Raw genomic sequence first — 18,905 nt, forward strand, 5'->3', positions numbered from 1 at the left:
CGCGCAGGCGGGGTTCCCCCTTGGATGCTTTTATTTGCGATACTTCGAAGTAAACATCATAGCAAGGCACAGACGCCGCTGCGGGTTGAGTAGATACGTGATGGCTCCGGAGTGCCCCCCCGCTACCCTTAACTCTATGTAGGCTACCTGGTCAGACGTCCCCTAACTAACTCACACCGTATCAAAAAATACAAAGAATCCGAACGGTTTGTATCAAAAACCACGTCGAGGCGAGGAGGTGCGCAGTCCGAGGGATAGTTCTTAAATTACTTAAACATCATCATAGTAAACAATAACGAGCAGGGTTCTGGCTCAATGTAATAATAATAAAAAAAAATAATGGTATAGAAGATAATTATATTACACGAAGCGCACATGGGGCAGGGAACGAGGGAGGGAAGAGAGAGTCAATGTGACCACATGGAGAGATGCGGCTCCCAAGTGACGGGCGATGCAGAGCCGTGGCGGGGGGACAGCCGCCGGCACCCCTGCGGGCTGCGCTCCCTCCTTGGGGCTCCCAGTGACCCCGTCGGTTGGGCAGCCCCGGCACCGAGCCGACGCCGTCGGGATGGTTTAACTCTGGCTGATGCCATAGGCAGGGGGGTGACACTGTGGGTTTTCCCCTTCTGGGGATGGTGCCAGCCTGACACCCGAGGTCCCTGCCAGGATGAGCCGCCAAGCACCGGGCCCAGCCACACCCACCCGTGGGCCAGCTTCCAGCAGCCAGCGAGTCCCGAAGGGGCACCGGGCCCTCCTTAACAAGGCCTTGAGCTGGGCTCACCTGAGAGGACAGGGGCTATGAAATTCTCTTTCGGGACGATTCAGGTCCAAGACATTTCATTAAATTGCCTTTTGGAAAATGAGGTTGTTATTCAGGCAATTAAAGGAAAATCAGCACAACTTAGAGCTTGAACCTGTCCCGTCTAATGCAGAAGACCCTGGATCTGCCGGCACAGTCCTGATAAGGATGTTTTGCTGAGATGGCATTATGAATTAAAATGAGTAAAACAAAGGCAGAATGAGAAGAGAAAAAAGAAGCCATAAATAGAAGAAGAAAGGAAGTGAGACAGGGAAGGCAAGGCTGGGGCTCCAGGAAGAGGCTGAGGCAGGGCACACTCAAAGGGAGACAGCTCATCTTAAGGAAACTGCCACTGCAGAAAGTGCTCCTTGATCCTCAGGAGCTGGACAAGCTCCAGTGAGGATTCTCGCCCTGCTTTCCCTTTCCACCTCTCTGGTCTGGCAGAGAGTTAGTGCTTAGGATGCAATGGCAGGGTCTGTTGTTTTGTTTTGTTTTTGTTTTTTTTTCTCTTTTTAGATTTCCCTTACAAATAGAAGTTAATGGAAAGCAAAGTCCATCCCAATAAATCAACAGAGTATTTCAAAGATTCACCCCATCCCCAGCCTGTATGTTGAGTAAAAACCCATCAGCAAAAAAAAAAAAAAAGAAACAACGAAAAGGGTTCTTCTAAGTCTTGAGAGACTTCGAGTGATTGTTCTGCAAGCTGCTGTTGGGACCCTCCATGCCACAGGTCTCACTGTGTTCGCAAAGAGCCAAGTCACTTCTGCACTCTTTGCATTTCAGGCTTTCTTCTTCCACCGTAGTGTTCGTCTCGCCGTTATACCCCTCGTGCCCATTCTCACTCATCTCCCTTTGTAACTTCAGCCCTTCATCTTCCTCCTCTTCTTCCTCCTCCTCCTCCTCCTCCTCCTCCTCTTCATCTTTGACTTTATGAACAATGAAGAGGTGTCTGTTCAGAGAGATGTGGGAGGTGTAGCACAAGCCACAGAAGGAGCACTGGTAGGTGGAGCTGTCCGTCTTGTGCCGAGGTATGTGTTCCTGAAACTCAGTGCTGACGTCTGTCGCGAAGCCGCATTTAGCACATTTCCAGTGTGCTTTCAGTTTTTTGGCTGACGGTGCGCCTGAACCCACAGCGGTCTCTGCCTGACCCAGCTCATCCATTGCCATCCTCTTTGGAGATTTTGCCTTAAAAAAAGAAGATTAAAACGTTACTTTATTGTTTGAGCCCACAGAACAGTAAGTGCTAAATGCCAGACCTGAGGGTGAACACGCATCAGTGCTTTGAGACAAACTAACCAGAGCCCAGGGTCTCCTGTTGCGTTGCCTTTCCTACCAGTACCTAAACACCTCACCCCGATGTGCAGGATCTCAACTGTTGTCCTGCAATGTGAGGTGGAAAATCTGGAAGGCGTTGGCTGGGCAGAAACATGATGGGGAAATAGAATGTGAACTTGGTGTGGGAGGAAGGAGACTACAGAGCAGGAACATGAGGGTGCCAGAGCCTTGGGAGCAGGCTGCCCACAGAGTTTGTGGAGTCTTCTCCTCTAGAAACTAGATTCCAAACCTGCTTGGATACCATCCTGGGCAGCCTGCTCTGGGTGACCCTGCTGGAGCAGCGGGGTTGAACGAGATGATCTCCGGAAGTCCCTTCCAACCCCTCCTGTGCCAGGATTCTGTGACACATGAGGGACGCAGGGACGGTCATCATCCCAGACAATGTTGCTTAGATTGAAATCTGAACATTTTCCCTCCACTCAAGCTTTTTCTTCATGGCATCTCTCAGGAACTGGTCCCCTCTGTTCTATAATCCTGTAGCGAGCTTCTCTTCCCATAAGGACAACTCACTTGCAAACGTCCCTTCATGGGCTTTTGCTATCTCCTTATCCAGCAGCACTGAACAGTCATTGTTCAGCATACAGCTTATAGGCTGGTACATGCACACCCAGCCAGAGCCAGCCAAGCCACAGCCTGAGCCAGGTGCCCAGTATGTCAGCTCTTGGGGGAAGCAGCCACTAGCTCATGGAAGTGAATTCTTGAGTTACCTCACAGCATAAATACAGAGGGCAGTCAGTCTTGGCTGTGATCCCTCAGTGCTAGGGTACAGATGAACAATAAACTGTACTGGTATGGAAAATGTGTGTCTATTTTGAAAGCAAATGGAGCAAAGAAGCCAAATCAGCCAACCCTCTGCTCCAGCCCAACCCAAAATAAAATTAATTGAACAGTTACATTTGCTGAAAAAAATTACACAGGCCTATGTAGTCAATAGGTACAATTTTGTAAGGGAAGGCCTGGTAAAATCATAACTCTAGCCTGTAACTCAGGCTAAGCAGAGAAGGGCTCTGGGAGAGTGACTCAGCTGGAATAGAGGAGGTGAGGCATGCTGTGTGTTTGCACCGTGGTGTTTGGTCAAAGTGGGTTATGCCTAAAAAGTATGTAAACCAATGGTCGACTAATGGCATAAGAAGGCTGGGTTTTTGTACATAAAGTTCCTTCTTTGCACCTGCCTGGGGACTCCGTGCTGCTCCATGCTGCCATACCAACACAGGCCTACTTAGGAGGAATGCAGTTCTTGTAAGTAATGGGTCTAATAAGTGTTTTAATTTTATTTTTTTTTTTTTTTTTTTTTAGCTAGCAGAAAAAAACAAGGGAGAAAGAGGAAAAATGTACCAGGCTCATGAACAGAGTGGCAGGAGAAAACAAGGGTAATAACAAACCTAAATCAGGCCTGGTTACAAAGGAGACTGAAAAAAAGGCCAGTAAAAAGCACAGGGCCACACGTTCAAGAGTATCTTGAAAAATGCAAGATAATGTTGCCCAGGTGCTGCTGCAGCTCAGCTGCACTTCCTGTTCCTGTGCTGATCCTGCCACTGGCAGAGAAGCAAACTGGATGGAGTTGGGAGGAGGGAAAGGAGGATCTGCCATATGGATGAGAGGGCTTGGCTGCTGTGAGGCTGCAGCTCAGCATAACACCCGAGTGAACACCTATTCGCCAGGTATGTTTATTTTTTAATGAAAAGAAATCAGTTACTTCTGCTGTGTCTCTGTCTGGAGCTTTTGCTTTGGCCATCTGGGATAAGTCTGGGGTTTTGATGCCGTGCATGAGGCTGATGTGATTCTCCAGCATGAACGGCTGAGGAAATGTCTGATTTTCATCTGTGCAGTACCTTGGAAATACAAGAAGGAATAAAATTTATTAGAGGAAATGCCCAGCTGTTCATTTCCACCCAAACAACTCTTTGTTATGTGCCAAACCAGTAGGCGTCATTGGAGACAGATGCTGGTGAACAACGTACTATTGGGTTACCAAAATATGCAGCAAATCATAATTTTAATACTAAAATATTACCCCTGAGATAAATCTAGAACCATTTAGAATTTACCACGGTAAGCAAGAATGAGAATGGAAGCAGAGAACGTCTTACAGGACAGTACTAAATAGATGCAGAGACTGGTAGAGGTTAGGCCCACTGTGAGACATGCTATATGAATACAAGATAACTGATCAATATAGAAAATGCATGTGAGAAAAGTAGCTCTCAGATGAGAGACCTATGCACAGAGGGACCTCATGACTTGTGTAACAGCAAAGAGGTCTGCAGGAAAACCAGCTTCTGCGCCCAGTGTTCCCAAGCATCAGTGCAGCATCCCATCCACAAGACCACCTGTATCATAACACAATTCAAATTCTCACAAAACTGCTGAACTTCCAACTTTAGTAACAATACCCTAAGCAGAAGCACTCATGAACACTTTGTATGTAACTATTCATGTTAGAACTTGGTAGGATTCACGAGCTCCAGAGGGCATGGTGGACCTCTCAAAAGTAGATGTGAAGGGGATGTGCCACCTGCTATAACTTTCACTCCAGGATGACTGAAGTCTACCAGAAATAAGTGCCAGGTCTTGCAGACACATAAACCACTTCCCTGCAGCATGATGAAGTACACAGAGGTCTCTATTAGCAACCAGGAAACCCAAAATTGACTTTTTACTCTTGCGCTGCCCACCAGTGTGAGATGGGGAAGGTCCATCAGTTACACATCGACCTCAGCCGTGAGGCAAGGAACACCAGGTTCTCTGAAACACACAAACTGCAGTTGAAATGTAGGCAGCAAGAGATGAAAAGCAACAGAGGGAAGATGAAGAGTCTCTGGGCAACAAAGACATCTTCCAAAAGAAGATTCCTACTGATCTTCCAGTAACTAGATGAAAATTAAACAACAGTCAGTAATGATGTGAAAGTGCAGACATGCTCATTGAACACTTCTGTTTTTTAACAGAAAGTGCTTAGATGATAAATCAATATTTAATAATGATGGAATTCTTCTCCCTCATGGAGGAAAGATGAGAGGTTATTAAGTGGTATCAAAAATAAACATGTTGAAAATCAAGCTTTCCAGACAGTTTGTACTTAAAACTTGAAAAATAGGAGCAAGTTCTCATAATAATAACCAAGCAAATTATGAAAGAAAATAGAAAAACATCAGAGTGTTTTGCAATTTGTCCTAATTTGCAGTTCTTTCCATGTGAGCAGGGAAAGATGTTTTCCTAACTTGAATTACTCCAAGCTTGGCAGGAGGGTCTTCAAGCAAGACCTCCATCACTGGTTTCTCCCTACAGAAGGCAGAGGAGCTAAGCAGGGCAGGGGCAGAATGGGAAGTCACGGCTTGAAATGTTAGAAGCCAGAGGGAGGTCACCTACAAGACAAACGTGCTGGAGTCACAACGATACTCAGTTGTCTGATCAAGTCTTCCTTCATGCTTCTCATGGAAATCCAGGAGAAGAGGGTGACACGAAGTTAAGGCATCAAAACCTCAGAAGGGAGTAACAAGTGAGACTGATACAAACATCCTGGTGGGAAGAAGGAAGACAGACACCAGCAACCAAGGGAAAAGAAAAGAAGCAGCAGAGATGTGCTGCCTTACAGGGCGCAGAAAGGAGCTGAGGAGGATTCAGAGAGACAGGAGGATTTGAACGCAACAGTCACGGAGGAGAGTTTTGGAACAGCTCTTTAGACAAACTAGGAAGGATCAAAGGGGAGACTGAACAGAAGACCTTGCATCCAAGCAGAAAGCAGCTGTCAGAGACACAGGGACAAGTATTTCAAGGAAGAGGTTTCATTTGAAGAGTGCTGTGATGTCAGTAAGTCTGCCACTATAGTGATTAAAGACAGCACAACCACTGTCCAATTAAGACTTCATCAGCAGACTCTGAGAAGGAGCAACTACAAGCTTAAGAATTAAACACAACCACAATTCACTTTAATCTCTAGCTGTGTCTTCTCTGCTGTAAACATGGCATGACCATGGACACTTGGGTGAAGCTGTGGATCCGTAACTGTGTGTTGCATGGAAAAATAATAGAAAAAAATGGACTCCAGGGCCTGTATAAGGTAATGCACAGAAGAGGCTGGCACGTCCCAGCTTATTGGGTATTTCTCTACAAATCCTTCTTCCCACCTAAGCCTTATGTTCATTTTGATTCTGATACACTCTACCTTGAAAACAATCATTCCAGAGAGAACAGATTTATACAAATCTGGTGCATGTAACTCCAAACGCACAAACTTAAAGCAGAATGAAACATAATGGCAGCCAACATTTCATCTTCTCCAGAGGTTCCAAGTCAAAGCATGGTTACAAGAAATGGAAAGATTAGAAGTCCTGGCTGAAAAATGCATCAGGAATGTATTCCTGTCAGGCCCCAGCAGTGATGCCAGGACTGTATCTATTTACTAAAAGCTACTGTGGCTCACTAGGCAGTCCAAAGAAATTAAGTACCTGAGAGATGTACTCTTCAACACAGGCTTCTAGTAACTTAAGTGCAGTAAAGTGACAGCCTGCTCTTCAGAAACACTTGTATTAAACCAGAATTTTAATTAAACAATTCTCCCAGCCTACCTCACTGCAGACATCCCTTCCAACACAAATGTTCTTTAATTCTGTTTCAGAAGGATGTCTCAGGATGAGACAGGAAGTAAGTCTGCACAGTCACTTTGGTGTACAACTTAATGCTGCAACACTAGAAGAGAATGGAGCAGTTGTAGAGGCAGCTTTGTAAGCACTGGGCTTTGTCCTAAACTGCGATCATACCCACAGTTAAAACAGGCTCACTGGCAATTTTCTGCTGTAAACATGGCATGACCATGGACACTTGGGTGAAGCTGTGGATCCGTAACTGTGTGTTGCATGGAAAAATAATAGAAAAAAATGGACTCCAGGGCCTGTATAAGGTAATGCACAGAAGAGAACAGTTAATTTTCATTAACTGCTTATTTATACAGCTCATCTGAAATCTCCAAATTCATTTGCCAACTTTGAGGTGAATCTTCCCAAGCAAATCTAGCAGTCTTAATGCTCCACTTCCCTGCAGCTTGGGCAATCAGTTCTTCCTGTGTAAAGCAGTGGCAAGACCCAGTGCCCTGCTTCATTAGGATCTAACACTCCTTTTGTGCCATTTTTTCATGTGGAAGGCAAAAGAGTGATTCATGACTATGCAAACCACGAAGTGGCGGAAGATTGGCCCAATATTTTCTTGGCTGTTCTACAGCAGAACAGCTTGTGGAATACCACTGTCCTTTTGAACCTGCAGATCTCAAATCAAACCTTACCCTAAATTTCCAAAGGGCACTGTGCAGTCAAAAGCACAGTCAAAAGACTTATTTTAGCCTCTCGTGTGTAACATACTTTTCTCCTCGCTCTCCCTCAGTAACTTACAGCCTGGAGTAGATAGGAGCAGACACAAACTATTACAGAGGGCTTCCAAACATGAAGGATTAGCCTGTTCCTGAAAACAAATTTTAAAAGTGGCATTCAGTACGTACCAGCAAGTATAAATTTTCTTTGCTGTGTCGTGATTATTGCGGATATGTCTACGCAGACTGTTGGAGGCATTAAATGAGCGTTCACACTGTCGACAGGGGTATCTCTTCATAGACTAGCAGAAGAACAGAAAGATCTTTTAATAACAGGGAGATGGAAGGCACAGACTGGATTCTAAAATTCCCATGCTCTTCATCTGGACCCTACCTCTCAGGTGCAAAAAATCCTACCAGTGATAAAGATCACTGAGGTTGCAGGGTCCCATGTATACTCAGCCCAACAGCTGGCTGCTAGCACTGGTCTTATAAAAATCAGGACTAGCTAAAGCATGTGCTTGATTTTATTGTTTTGAATAGGGATTGGATTAGCTGGTTCTGTGGGCTCATTTTGCTACAGGACCCTCTGGAGAATTAGTTCAGCAGAAGGTCCCTTCTGCCTCAAAAGAAGACAGGACCCCACTGTGAAGTACAAATTCACTTACTCTTCTCTCTTCTCATAATTCAGCACAATAAAAGGGCAAAATATTAAAAAGCATCACACAGTCCCACTTGTTACCCATGTATGATGTCCATGTCCCCCTATGCAACTCTGCCCCATAACTGGCTTCCTCTTTTTCCTCTAGTCCTTCATATAACCTGGATGCATTCAATTTAAAATCTTCTTAAGGCTTGTTTAATGAATACATAGATGTATTGAACTTAAATATTTGGCAAATTTCCTCATTTTATAGAATTGAAATGGGAAAATCCAGCATTCTCACCCTGCCCCATCTTCTCTTGATACTTATCAAGGGAGACAATCCAGAACTTCCCAAGTCAGCTAGAATGTATCAAAGACCACGATCCGTAGTTCCACAGCCTCTGCTCAGAGTACTTGAGAAAGGTGACTCAGTATATCAAACAAGAAGTCCTGATGCCAAAGTACTAAGAAATCTGGCTGCACCTGATGTCTTGGCCTAAGTCCTGCCAGCAAGCAAGGATTAGCTTGGCAGAAGTAGGTCAAGGCAACATAAGGCTTGAGCTGGATGTAACCAAAAAAAATTGACATTTACTGTTCTTATAGCGATTAGCTCTGTTCACTGCATGAGTCTGTAACTCTTCCTCAGACAGATGTAGTGATATCTACCAAACAATACATCACGCAGAGGAGGAACTGTCCTTCACAGTGTAGAAATTTTAAATCAGACTGTTGAACCAGCAACAGGAGAAAACATGACTTTTTATCCACTTACCCCAACGAGCCGAAGAGGAAGCCTGACATTAGATGCAGTGGGAGAAGGAACAGCAAAGAGGATGAGGTATACAGGTTGTGAAGCACACAATCAAGGACAGGAAGTATGTTTACAACAGGCTACAGAATTATTTGGTTTTTGTTCTGGCCCTGAGCTTACTCCTCAGTGAGCTGGCAAACAGATTCTCGGTTTCTTTTCGCCCCAAATATTAATGATTATCAGACTCTTCTGCTAAAAATATCTCTCGTTACCTAGTCATCTGAGTCCTTACCCTTCCATGATTTCTTTTCATGTGGGACACATAGGTTTCCCGATCAGGCATCCACTGTGAACACTCTTTGCAAGTCCAACCAGTTCGTCTCAGTCTGGACTTGGATTCAGGATTATATCCTTCCACCCTCACATCCTTCCTCAGCAGAGGGGAGTGAGAAGTCCCATTGGCTACCAACAGCTCCTTTGGTGTGTTATGAATCTGGTTCCTTGATGACTTCTCAGATTTCTGTTGAAAGTTTGAGAGCTCCTCAGGATTTTGGGGGATGCCATGAACACCCTAAATAGCAATAATAATGGAATCACACTTTAACATTTATATGTAACTCATATTATACACCTTTATTTATAAATAAATAACACGTACTGTTTAAATAAATAATTTAAGCCCCGCATCCTCCAAAACAGTGTGTTGATATATTGCTCCCACTTATCTTCCCATTTCCCCTTGAAGCTGGCTGCAGTGGTTTCCCTGGTAAGAGATTTTCCCAGGAAAAATGAAGCTTCTGTTTATGTTCCCTGCATGACAACAGCAGCTCCTCAGTGCTGCCAGTTTAACATTTTGGATGAGCTCTGAGAACTCTGGTTAAACAGGGAAGATGTAATGGAAGAGAAACGTTAATTGTCCTTATTTCAAGAGCCTAAGTGCTAAAAACACAGAGATTTGGTAAACCCTGAATTAAATCTTCACTGTTTTCTTAGGGGCTTCAAAGCTGCTTCATCTTTGCTCAAGGGATGGGAAGAAACAAACTTTCAACTCCACCAACCCTTTCTTCAATTCCACACTGTCCATTGCTAGTTACATTTTCATGGTTCAAAACTTTGCTCCTGACAAATAAAAGCAAGCATAAAGCCAGAAACCCGCCTTATAAGGAATATGTCTCCAGGCTCTGTGGTTGTTCAGTGGGCCAAAATCCAAAGTCCCCCAAAAAGTTATTTTAACAAAGAAAACTGAACATAAGGAAAATAATCCAGAAACGAAGAGCTGTGGGAAAGCAAAAGCAAGGAAAAGAGCAACATACCAAAGAAACCTCAAGAAACTCCCTTAGGAACAACAACAGCTCATCCACACAAAAGGATAATTTAGAGGTTTAATTGTGCACAGTCATTAATAACGGGTAAAGTTTCAACACACAAAGGCCCCAGGCCTTTGGAAGTTTTTCTGTGGGTTAGACACCAAACAAACTTCAAACCAGAAGGTCTCATCTGAGAAGCCTGTGTGCTTTGCACCTGATGCAGCTGATGTCCGCAGTGGCTCCTTCGTGCAGCAGCAGGGAAGTGACAGCTGCTCCACAGCTCTGCCAGCTATCTAGGGCAACAGGAACAGTTCACCTTTCTCCCCACCTGGGAATCTCGAGTGTTTTCTGAGCAAAGAGGACCTTAGTATCTATTCCTTACACAACTGAGAGGCGAGGGGAAGGAGCACAGAAAAACTGAACTGACTTCTCTGCAGAATCAGTAACAGAAGCCAGACTTTCTAACTAGTACTCTTACACTTTAACGATGGAAAACCAGCTTCTTCACCCTCCATGTAGGCATATATTAGACAGCACCTCCTATAAACTCTACTTTGCACAAAGGAGCAGGATCTGATAGGTGAAGAGATTAGTTAGTGCAATTACTACCCTGCCGCAGCCTTCTGAAATTACCATCTCAAAGACCTCTTGATGACCAAATACAGCCTCGTGGTTAAAAGACAAAAGTTTTCTAGTGGAGATGTCAAGTGTTGATGCACAAACTGCTGCAGGCAGGTCCCTGAGGGGTGGGATTTGCAAATGAGCCCCAACATGCAGTGCACCTCAACTGGAGCCAGTCTTTTAGGGGTAGGGTTGAATGCCTCTTTAAAGGTCCCAGCCTTAATCTCAACTCTATTTTCCTAGCTATAATACAGGAAGATTAGCCATCACTAGCTTCACAGGAGGGCTTCAAATTATAATTCATCACTGAATGCAAAGCATTTCCAGATTTGCAAGTTAAAGGCTTGGGGGAGAGAGCAAAGAAGTAGCTTTGAATGGGTTTTGCTTTTAGGAGAGAGCTAATCAATCATCTTGCTTTTTAAGTGTAAGTATAAACAAAATGAAGTCACTGATTAAAAAAAAAGGTCACTTTTTTTTTTCTTAATCAAAGGGCAATAAGACTTTGCAAGCTTCAGAATGCCACCAAGAAATCTTCCCTGAGGATTTCCACAGTGATGTGGCTAGACACTGCACATAGAAATATGCCAAGACAAGAGAAAAACGTGGTGCTCGCACATTTATGGGATAATCAGATCTGCAAGTCCTCATGCACATCCCACTAGGAACCATCACAAAATGGACAATAATCAGTTTTCCATATGCATAAAAGAGCAATGAATGGTTATTGCAGTGCTAACTGCGAGATGGGCTTTTACTGAGGGAAGGCAAGTTTGAAGCTCTCTCCAGACCACCATTTCGACCAAGTTTTGGGGCTGCACACAACTATCCATTTCAGACCATCTTCTGGAGCAGCCTGAGCAACTTCAGCCCATTTCCTCTTGTCCTGTTGCTTGGTCCTTGGGAGAAGAGCCCAACCCCCACCTGGCTCCAGCCTCCTGTCAGGGAGTTGCTGAGAGCCAGAAGGTCTCCCCTGAGCCTCCTTTGCTCCAGGCTCAGCACCCCCAGCTCGCTCAGCCGTTCCTCACCAAACTTGTGCTCTAGACCCTCCCCCAGCTTCATTGCCCTTCTCTGGACCTGCTCCAGCTCTTTGATGTCTTTCCTGAACAGAGGTGCCCAAAGATGAGGCTTCCACTTATTCAACCAATTTTCCTCACGCCATTGATATAAACTGTCATTGAACTCAAAAAACAGGACCACGTATCAGCAAGTGGTGAGTTACCTACCTTAACGTGCTGCATTAACTGCTGTTTCTGCATATACACCAGCTGACACTCTGGGCACTTAAACACTCCCACTAACAGCTTGTTGGTGTTCTGCTGGAAGTGCTCGTGGAGCAGCTTTTTCTTGTTAAAGACTGTCTCGCAAGAGCATTTGTAGATCAGCCTGGAACAACTGAAAAAAAAGTAACTCAGTCTCTCTTTCTTAGTTATCTGCAGAATACAGTGGAAAAAGTTATCTCACCAACTTCAGAAAGGGATGGGCTTCAGAGGAGCACTGTGCTCCCATTGTCAACACACACCCACATGGACAACTGAACCATTAACTCAACTGGGAAGAACAACAAAATGCCTCAGGGACATACCACATCTTTCTAAAAATAAGTTTACTTCTATGCATATGCATAACTACCTACGTGTGTGTTGGTAAGCGCAGACAGATGGGAGCAAATGCAAAAGTATTATGAGCTAGCTACATGTTACTTTCCATCCCACCTTTCCACAGCTTCTCCCTCAAAGCCACATTTCTGGCACTAGCTCAAGCCTTGGAGGGCAAAGCTACAGAGTGGAAAAACCAGGAGATTTCTCTGTAGCAATTTTAGGGGCAATGCTGCATGGCATAACTCTCCTCTGGCTTTTGAGTGGCAGATGCAGCAGTTGCTGGAGCCATCTACCAAGAGGTGCCACTGTGGGTCCTGCTGGACAAAGAGCTGACAACCGACTTCCTTTAATCGATGTTCAGCCTTAGGCTCCCTGCCCAAACTCCTCTCACCCTATACAGGAGACCATGTCCTTACCCAGGAGAGCACACTGTGGCCAGGAACAGACTCCCGCCAGCAGGCAAAGCGGCAGATCTTGTCATATGAAGACAGAAGCCAAAACCAGAAAAAAAAAAATGGGAAGGAAAGGGGAAAAGCTGAAGCCATCCAGCAAAGGAGAAGAAGCGATAAACCCAAAGTACTTACTGAGTATTCTTGTGAGGCTCTGCTGGGTGCTGACTGGTCATGTGAGCCATGGTGCTGTCAGCTGACTTGAAGGCCATCGGGCAAAAAGAACACTTGTGGAAGACTTCGCAGTGTTTCTCGTGGATGTGCACTTTCAGCAGGGCAAGGGTCATGAAGACGACTCCACAATGGATGCACCTGGGGGACAAACAAAGAGAAAGCTGACTTACAGCCACCAGCATTGCTTCCAACACACACGCCAAGCAGTGCAGATGGAGGCGAGCACCAGGCTATGGCAGGTCCTCACTTGGGTCTCTTCAGTAGCAATGTTGAAGAGTGAAGGAGAAATACAATACAGGAGTTCACAAGCTGGGCAGATCTCAAAACGAGAGTGGCAAGCAAAGATCTATAAAAGAAGCCTTCAGAAACTAAAATGACCCAGAAAGAACAGAGGAAGATGTGGTTCAGCAAAGTCCTAGACCTGTATCTGTTGGAAGGCCAATTCCACTACAGGAACAAGTGAAGAACTAAAGTAAAAGTATCAGATAAGATCTCCACATAGCATAAGCAGCATAAATACCAGTTAGCCCTCAGTACAAAATAAAAAGAAAAAGAATATTCAGCTACAAAATCTTCAGTAAACCTGTACAATTTTACCTTGCAACTCCACTGAGCACTAGAAAATGACACCAACAGCAAAGATACTGAAATTCATAGAATCATCTAGGTTGCAAAAGACCTTTCAGATCATCTGGTCCAACCATTCCCCAGCACTACCAGGTCCCCACTGACCCATGTCCCTCAGCACCACATCTCCATGGCTTGGAAACCCCTCCAGGGATGGGGACTCCAACACTGCCCCGGGCAGCCTGGCACAGGCCTGGACAACCCTCAAAGGGGAAGAAATTGTTCCTCAGGTCTAACCTAAATCTCCCAGGGGCAACTTCAGCCCATTTCCTCTTGTCCTGTTGCTTGTTCTTTGGGAGAAAAGCCTGACCCCCACCTGGCTCCAGCCTCCCGTCAGGGAGCTGTGGAGAGCCAGAAGGTCTCCCCTGAGCCTCCTTTGCTATGGGCTAAACAATCCCAGGTCCTTCAGCTGCTCCTCACCACACTTGGGCTCTAGACCCTCCCCCAGCTTCATTGCCCTTCTCTGGCCACACTCCAGCCCCTCAAGGGGGTTCTTGGAGTGAGGGGCCCAAAACTGAACCCAGGATTCGAGGTGCAGCATCCCCAGTGCTGAGTACAGGGAGACAATCCATGCACTAGTCCTGCTGGTCACACTAGTGCTGATCCAAGCCAGCTACATAATTTCTAATACGAACAGCAACAGGAACACCCAAGGAACTGATTAAGCTCATTAAAATCATTAAGACACAGAAGATGCCTGGAAGCTGGGAGGATGGTCCAGGAGGAGAGGGAGGAAGCAGCAGAGGTTGCACATGGAGCCGAAGGGTTCTTCTTAGCAGCTGAAACACAGGCCCAGGGCCAGGAGATCCAGGGTCACCCTGCTGGTCCTACCCATCCTGTCCTTCCAACGCAAGCCTTTGACAGGCCTTGCCTTCTACTCCCCCAAGATGGCACCAACCAGCAGCGTTACTGTATTTAACACTCCTCCTGAGAACTTACCCTTGTGCTGTGCTCTGAGAGAAGCCACACACCACCACTACAAGCGCAGACGAGGATGTAGACACCTGCCCTTGCCGGCCTCAGCCACACCAGACGCAGGGTTTACCATCCCCCCAGGAGCACCTACACCGATCCAGGACTAGAACAGCCTCTCCTAAAAAGGTTCTGTCAAAATGACTAACAGTGGAGAAGTTCAGCTGGGCAATCCAGGGAGCCAATACTTGTGCTAGCAGGATGTGAGAGACACGAGAGAGAACTTCCTCCGGCGAGCCTGGGGTCAAGAGGCCTTATAAATATCTTTTTTAATTCATTCTGAGATCTGCTGCTTGCCCGAGGAGCTATTGCGTTTGCGTGTTCAGTAGTGGACCCTGCTGTCACAGACAGACCCCAGATACAGAGCGACTGGAAGAGTTCCAAGGCTGTTTATCAAAACCAAACAAGCCGTTGGATTATCCTTCCCTCTGAACCAGCCTCCCAACAGTGTTTAGGAAACAAGCCCACACTTTGAAGTTACACTTCAAAAGATTGTTAGGCACGTGCCAGCACAAAGGAGCCAAACCCTCTCCCCTCAAAACATGCACAGAAAAGCTGTTTTCTTAGATTTGGAGAGGGAAGTGGGGACAACAGCTGGTGTCATCTTTGGGGAAGAAGAGAAGAGAAGGCTCCAGGGAGACCTTCAGGGGCCCTTTCAGGACTTCAAGGGGCCTGTCAGAAAGCTGGGGACAGACTTCTGAGCAGGGCCTGTTGCGACAGCACAAAGGGTGACAGTTTGAAACTAAAAGGGGGGAAATTCACACTAGATAGAAGGAAGGAATTTTTGATGCTGAGGGTGGTGAGACCCTGGGCAACGTTACCCAGAGAGGTGGTTGCTGCCCCATCCCTGGAACCATTCCAGGTGAGGTTGGGTGGAGCTATGTTGGCCAAACGTGCTCTAGCTGTAGATGTCCCTGCTCACTGCAGAAAAGTCTCTTCCAACCCAAGCCAATCTATGATTCTATGATTCCATGAATAAATTCCCTAAGTATAAAATGAACAACAAATGCTAATCCTGACAGTAAGGTCTGGCTGGTACATACAGGAATATCCCACGGGCTTCTTCCACAAACACTCCATGAACTAATAAGAGGTGGTTCTGCATTATGCTCGGTTTCACTTCACTTAGAATTAGGGATGAAGTTAAGTACTAACTCAGGGTCAAACGATCATAAGTTAATTTAATTTACAGTAAATGGAAGTTTAAACAACAGCCACTCTGTAATCAAGAATCCCAGTGCCAGAAGGACCAAGTTTGATAAAGTAAACTAATTAGCAGAACAAAGGGGATGGAGGATGTCAGAGGCTTGCCATGTAATTTCTGCAAATTGCAAATCTCCTCAGCACAGATGAATAATTTGCAAAAGAAGACTCTTGGATAGCCTCAGGCCAAGGAGCGGTGGTGTAAATGTCTTGGAAAGCATCCTGCACGAGGAGATAAAACTACAAGATGTTGTCTTAACCCTGTGAATATTTCCTATGCTCCTCAATATTTCCAGCCCCTCAACTCTCCAGATGGCCCCAAACAGGAAACCGAGTCCCAGGTCAGCGGGACTGATCAACTTCCAAGCTGGAAGGTGCTTGGAAAAGGTGGGGAGTGCCATTTGGGAGTAAAAGTAGAAAGGAGCACTTAGAACAGACTTACTGATTTTAACCTGCAAAAGACCTTTCTCATTTTCAGTACAATCACTAGCCATGACTGAAACCCAAATAAAATAGTCTTACTCCAAACTTAATTGAATGTTTTGGAGTGTCAGCAGAAAAGGAGATGGAGTAAGGACTGATCACAAAAACAAAACTAAACTTATGTATCAGAAATTCAAGAAAAACAGGGATATAGTGAGAAGAAGCAAAAGTCAACTTAATCCTAGGAAGGATTTAAAAGAACTCCTCAGCTTTTCAGCTCTGTGAGTTACAAAGGTGAAAGAAAAGAAGTAAAGTTGCTACATGACAACAGGGCAGATGCCATGGATTATCTAGATACGGTTCTGCAACTACAATTTAGTTCTTGTGTTTTCTACAGTGCCAATGATATGAGACAGGCGGTACAACTACGATGGCACAGCAGAAATTCACCTGTCTGCTGGACTCAGTTTTCACAGATGAGCTTGAGCAGATGTGAACTTGAGAAGTTAAGGAAATTTAGCTTCCAGAGAAGCTGGGTAAAGCTAAAAAATCTGTACGTATTATTCCTGAGTTCTGTTTTGGTTTAGATCTTCATTAACGTCCCTGGCACAGAAAGCAAGTAATTGCTGATGACATCTGCAGACGGACAGAAGCGCTTGTTTTCAAACAGCCTGAGTATCACAGTCATTTCATTTGCAATGGAATTCATTCTTTGTTGTGGGCTGTGCCCCCTTAAATCAGATCCTATATAAAAACCCTTATCTGCATATAATCCAATTCAGTATCGGTTTCTTATGTGTCTCTTGTCTTTGCAGTTGAAAGAAAAAGCCCTTGAAAACTTAAGTGAGATTTCAGAACAAACCACACAGTGGAAGCTTCCTGAATTTGCAGACACTTTAAAAGAACAGCTCCAAGAAGAGAAATTGCCCTATTCATTTTACATTTCAAAGTATTTAATGGCTATCAGAGAAAAAAATGGAGCTTTACGGAATTTTAAAAGGTCTTAGGACTTAGTCTCACCTCCCAGGCAAATCATCTTTGTCTTAGGAGCTGTGCTGCAGCTCAGGTGACCTAAACATGCCAAGGAGGAAATACTTGTAGGGAACAGTAATGTCATTTATGAAAGCAGTCAATCTGATCAGAGAAAACACAACACATGCACATACACACCAAAGCACTCAGAACATCGGGAACCTTCCTCCAGCCATCTCAGTTCATGAGAAGTGTTTGGAGAGAGCATACACGAAAATAATCTACGCCCTTCTCGTGAGGGCGCACAACCTCAGTCCACTACAACTGACATAACTGTAAGGGCAAACCTTAAGGAGACTTAGAGGATTAAGATCTGCTATCTTTGTGCTGTAAATATCAATCCTGAGACGCCCGTCTGCAACTTGAATTCAACACAAATTCAACACCTTTCAGCTTAAAGCTACCTCAAGATCATTCCTACTCTCAGAAACCTTCTCTTAAATCCATTAAGTAATTCCCCATTTCAAACGTGTTTTGTCACGCAGAAAACCACACTAGGCCCAGGCTACATCCTCTTTCATTTCTGCTGTGAGGAGTAGATGTTTCCAAAGCTCTACATCCCAGTTTCCCTCTCAGCACAGAGCCTCTGGAGCTGCACAAACCTGAACCCGACTTTGCGGGAGTAATGCAGGCAGTTCTCCTTGACGTGGGTTTGGAAATAGGCGGAGCGGCAAACAGCCCCGCACTCTGGGCAGCAGTATGGAGACTTGTGAGCGTGGATCCTCTGGTGAGCACAGTAACTGCACTGGTTGGGCAGCATCATCTGGCACACTTGACATGTCTGATGGAAGAAAAGTTATGTTAGTTAGTTATTCTCTATTTGATTTTACCCCTCCACCACCCTAATTCACCCGAGAAAACTTTTAAGTTTAGAGGAAGCTGCAGCACATTCCTCTAGTGTTAGCATTAACTGAACAAAGCTCTTCGGCTAAGCCTCCTGATCATCCTGATCATCTTTCTCCACAACAACCCAAACAAATTCCACAATTAGCCATTCCTGATGACAGTCTCCATTCTTGAACCATGTCCTCTGTGGTTTATTTCCTTTATCTCCCCCTAAAAAAAGGAAAACAAAGTCTTTCACCTCTCAGCTCTGAAGATATTTTCCTTGGTCACTGCTTTCATTTCCACATTAAAGCGCCTGAGAAGGAATACGCTTTTCTCAATAAGTACCCACCACGCGCCAGCATCACCTCAAATAAGCAGGAAAACCCCGTTTACACCCCAACTCAAAGCCCGTCCTGCAGTCCTGACATGCAGCGACTTTCCCCACCAAAACCACAGCTGTCACTTCCAAAATTTCTTTGGACCAGATCAAACTTGAACTTTCAAAGACTGCAAACCACATGTGCTATGATACCCTTGTAGAAACTTCTTGAAAACTAGAAATGATGCAAAGACTCTTTCTCTCCCCGTTTTTGCACCCTTTATGAAATCCATTGTTTCCTCCAACCCTTAGAAAGGCCACACTTACTATCAACACCACTTTGCAGAAGCATTTACTTATAGCAAGTTTTTTTATGTGGCTGTATCATCCCAGTTTCAACAGCCACCAAACCTCTGTTTCCTTTCACAGGTCTCTCGACTATTCTGTATTCCTTCAAAGCCCAAAAGCAGCAACTCTCTGTAGGATGCACATTACATGATGCTTCAGAAGGAGCAGCGC

The 18,905-nt window shown here is 45.1% G+C and overlaps 1 protein-coding gene across 1 annotated transcript in view; it reads right to left on the reverse strand.

Annotated features, from left to right (window-relative positions):
- Positions 1-1,465: 1,465 nt before the first annotated feature.
- ZNF592 (zinc finger protein 592) overlaps positions 1,466-18,905 on the reverse strand; it is a 32,945-nt gene continuing 15,505 nt past the window's right edge. The window contains exons 2-8 of the mRNA XM_008937393.1: positions 17,842-18,020; positions 12,944-13,120; positions 11,985-12,144; positions 9,126-9,404; positions 7,626-7,738; positions 3,831-3,966; positions 1,466-1,984 (exon numbers count right to left, since the gene is read on the reverse strand). Of these exons, the coding sequence (XP_008935641.1) occupies positions 1,466-1,984; positions 3,831-3,966; positions 7,626-7,738; positions 9,126-9,404; positions 11,985-12,144; positions 12,944-13,120; positions 17,842-18,020 (1,563 nt within the window). The remainder of the gene's footprint in view (positions 1,985-3,830; positions 3,967-7,625; positions 7,739-9,125; positions 9,405-11,984; positions 12,145-12,943; positions 13,121-17,841; positions 18,021-18,905) is intronic.

Source organism: Merops nubicus, unplaced genomic scaffold, assembly GCF_000691845.1.
Source record: "Merops nubicus isolate BGI_N331 unplaced genomic scaffold, ASM69184v1 scaffold6683, whole genome shotgun sequence".
NCBI classification, from domain to species: domain Eukaryota; kingdom Metazoa; phylum Chordata; class Aves; order Coraciiformes; family Meropidae; genus Merops; species Merops nubicus.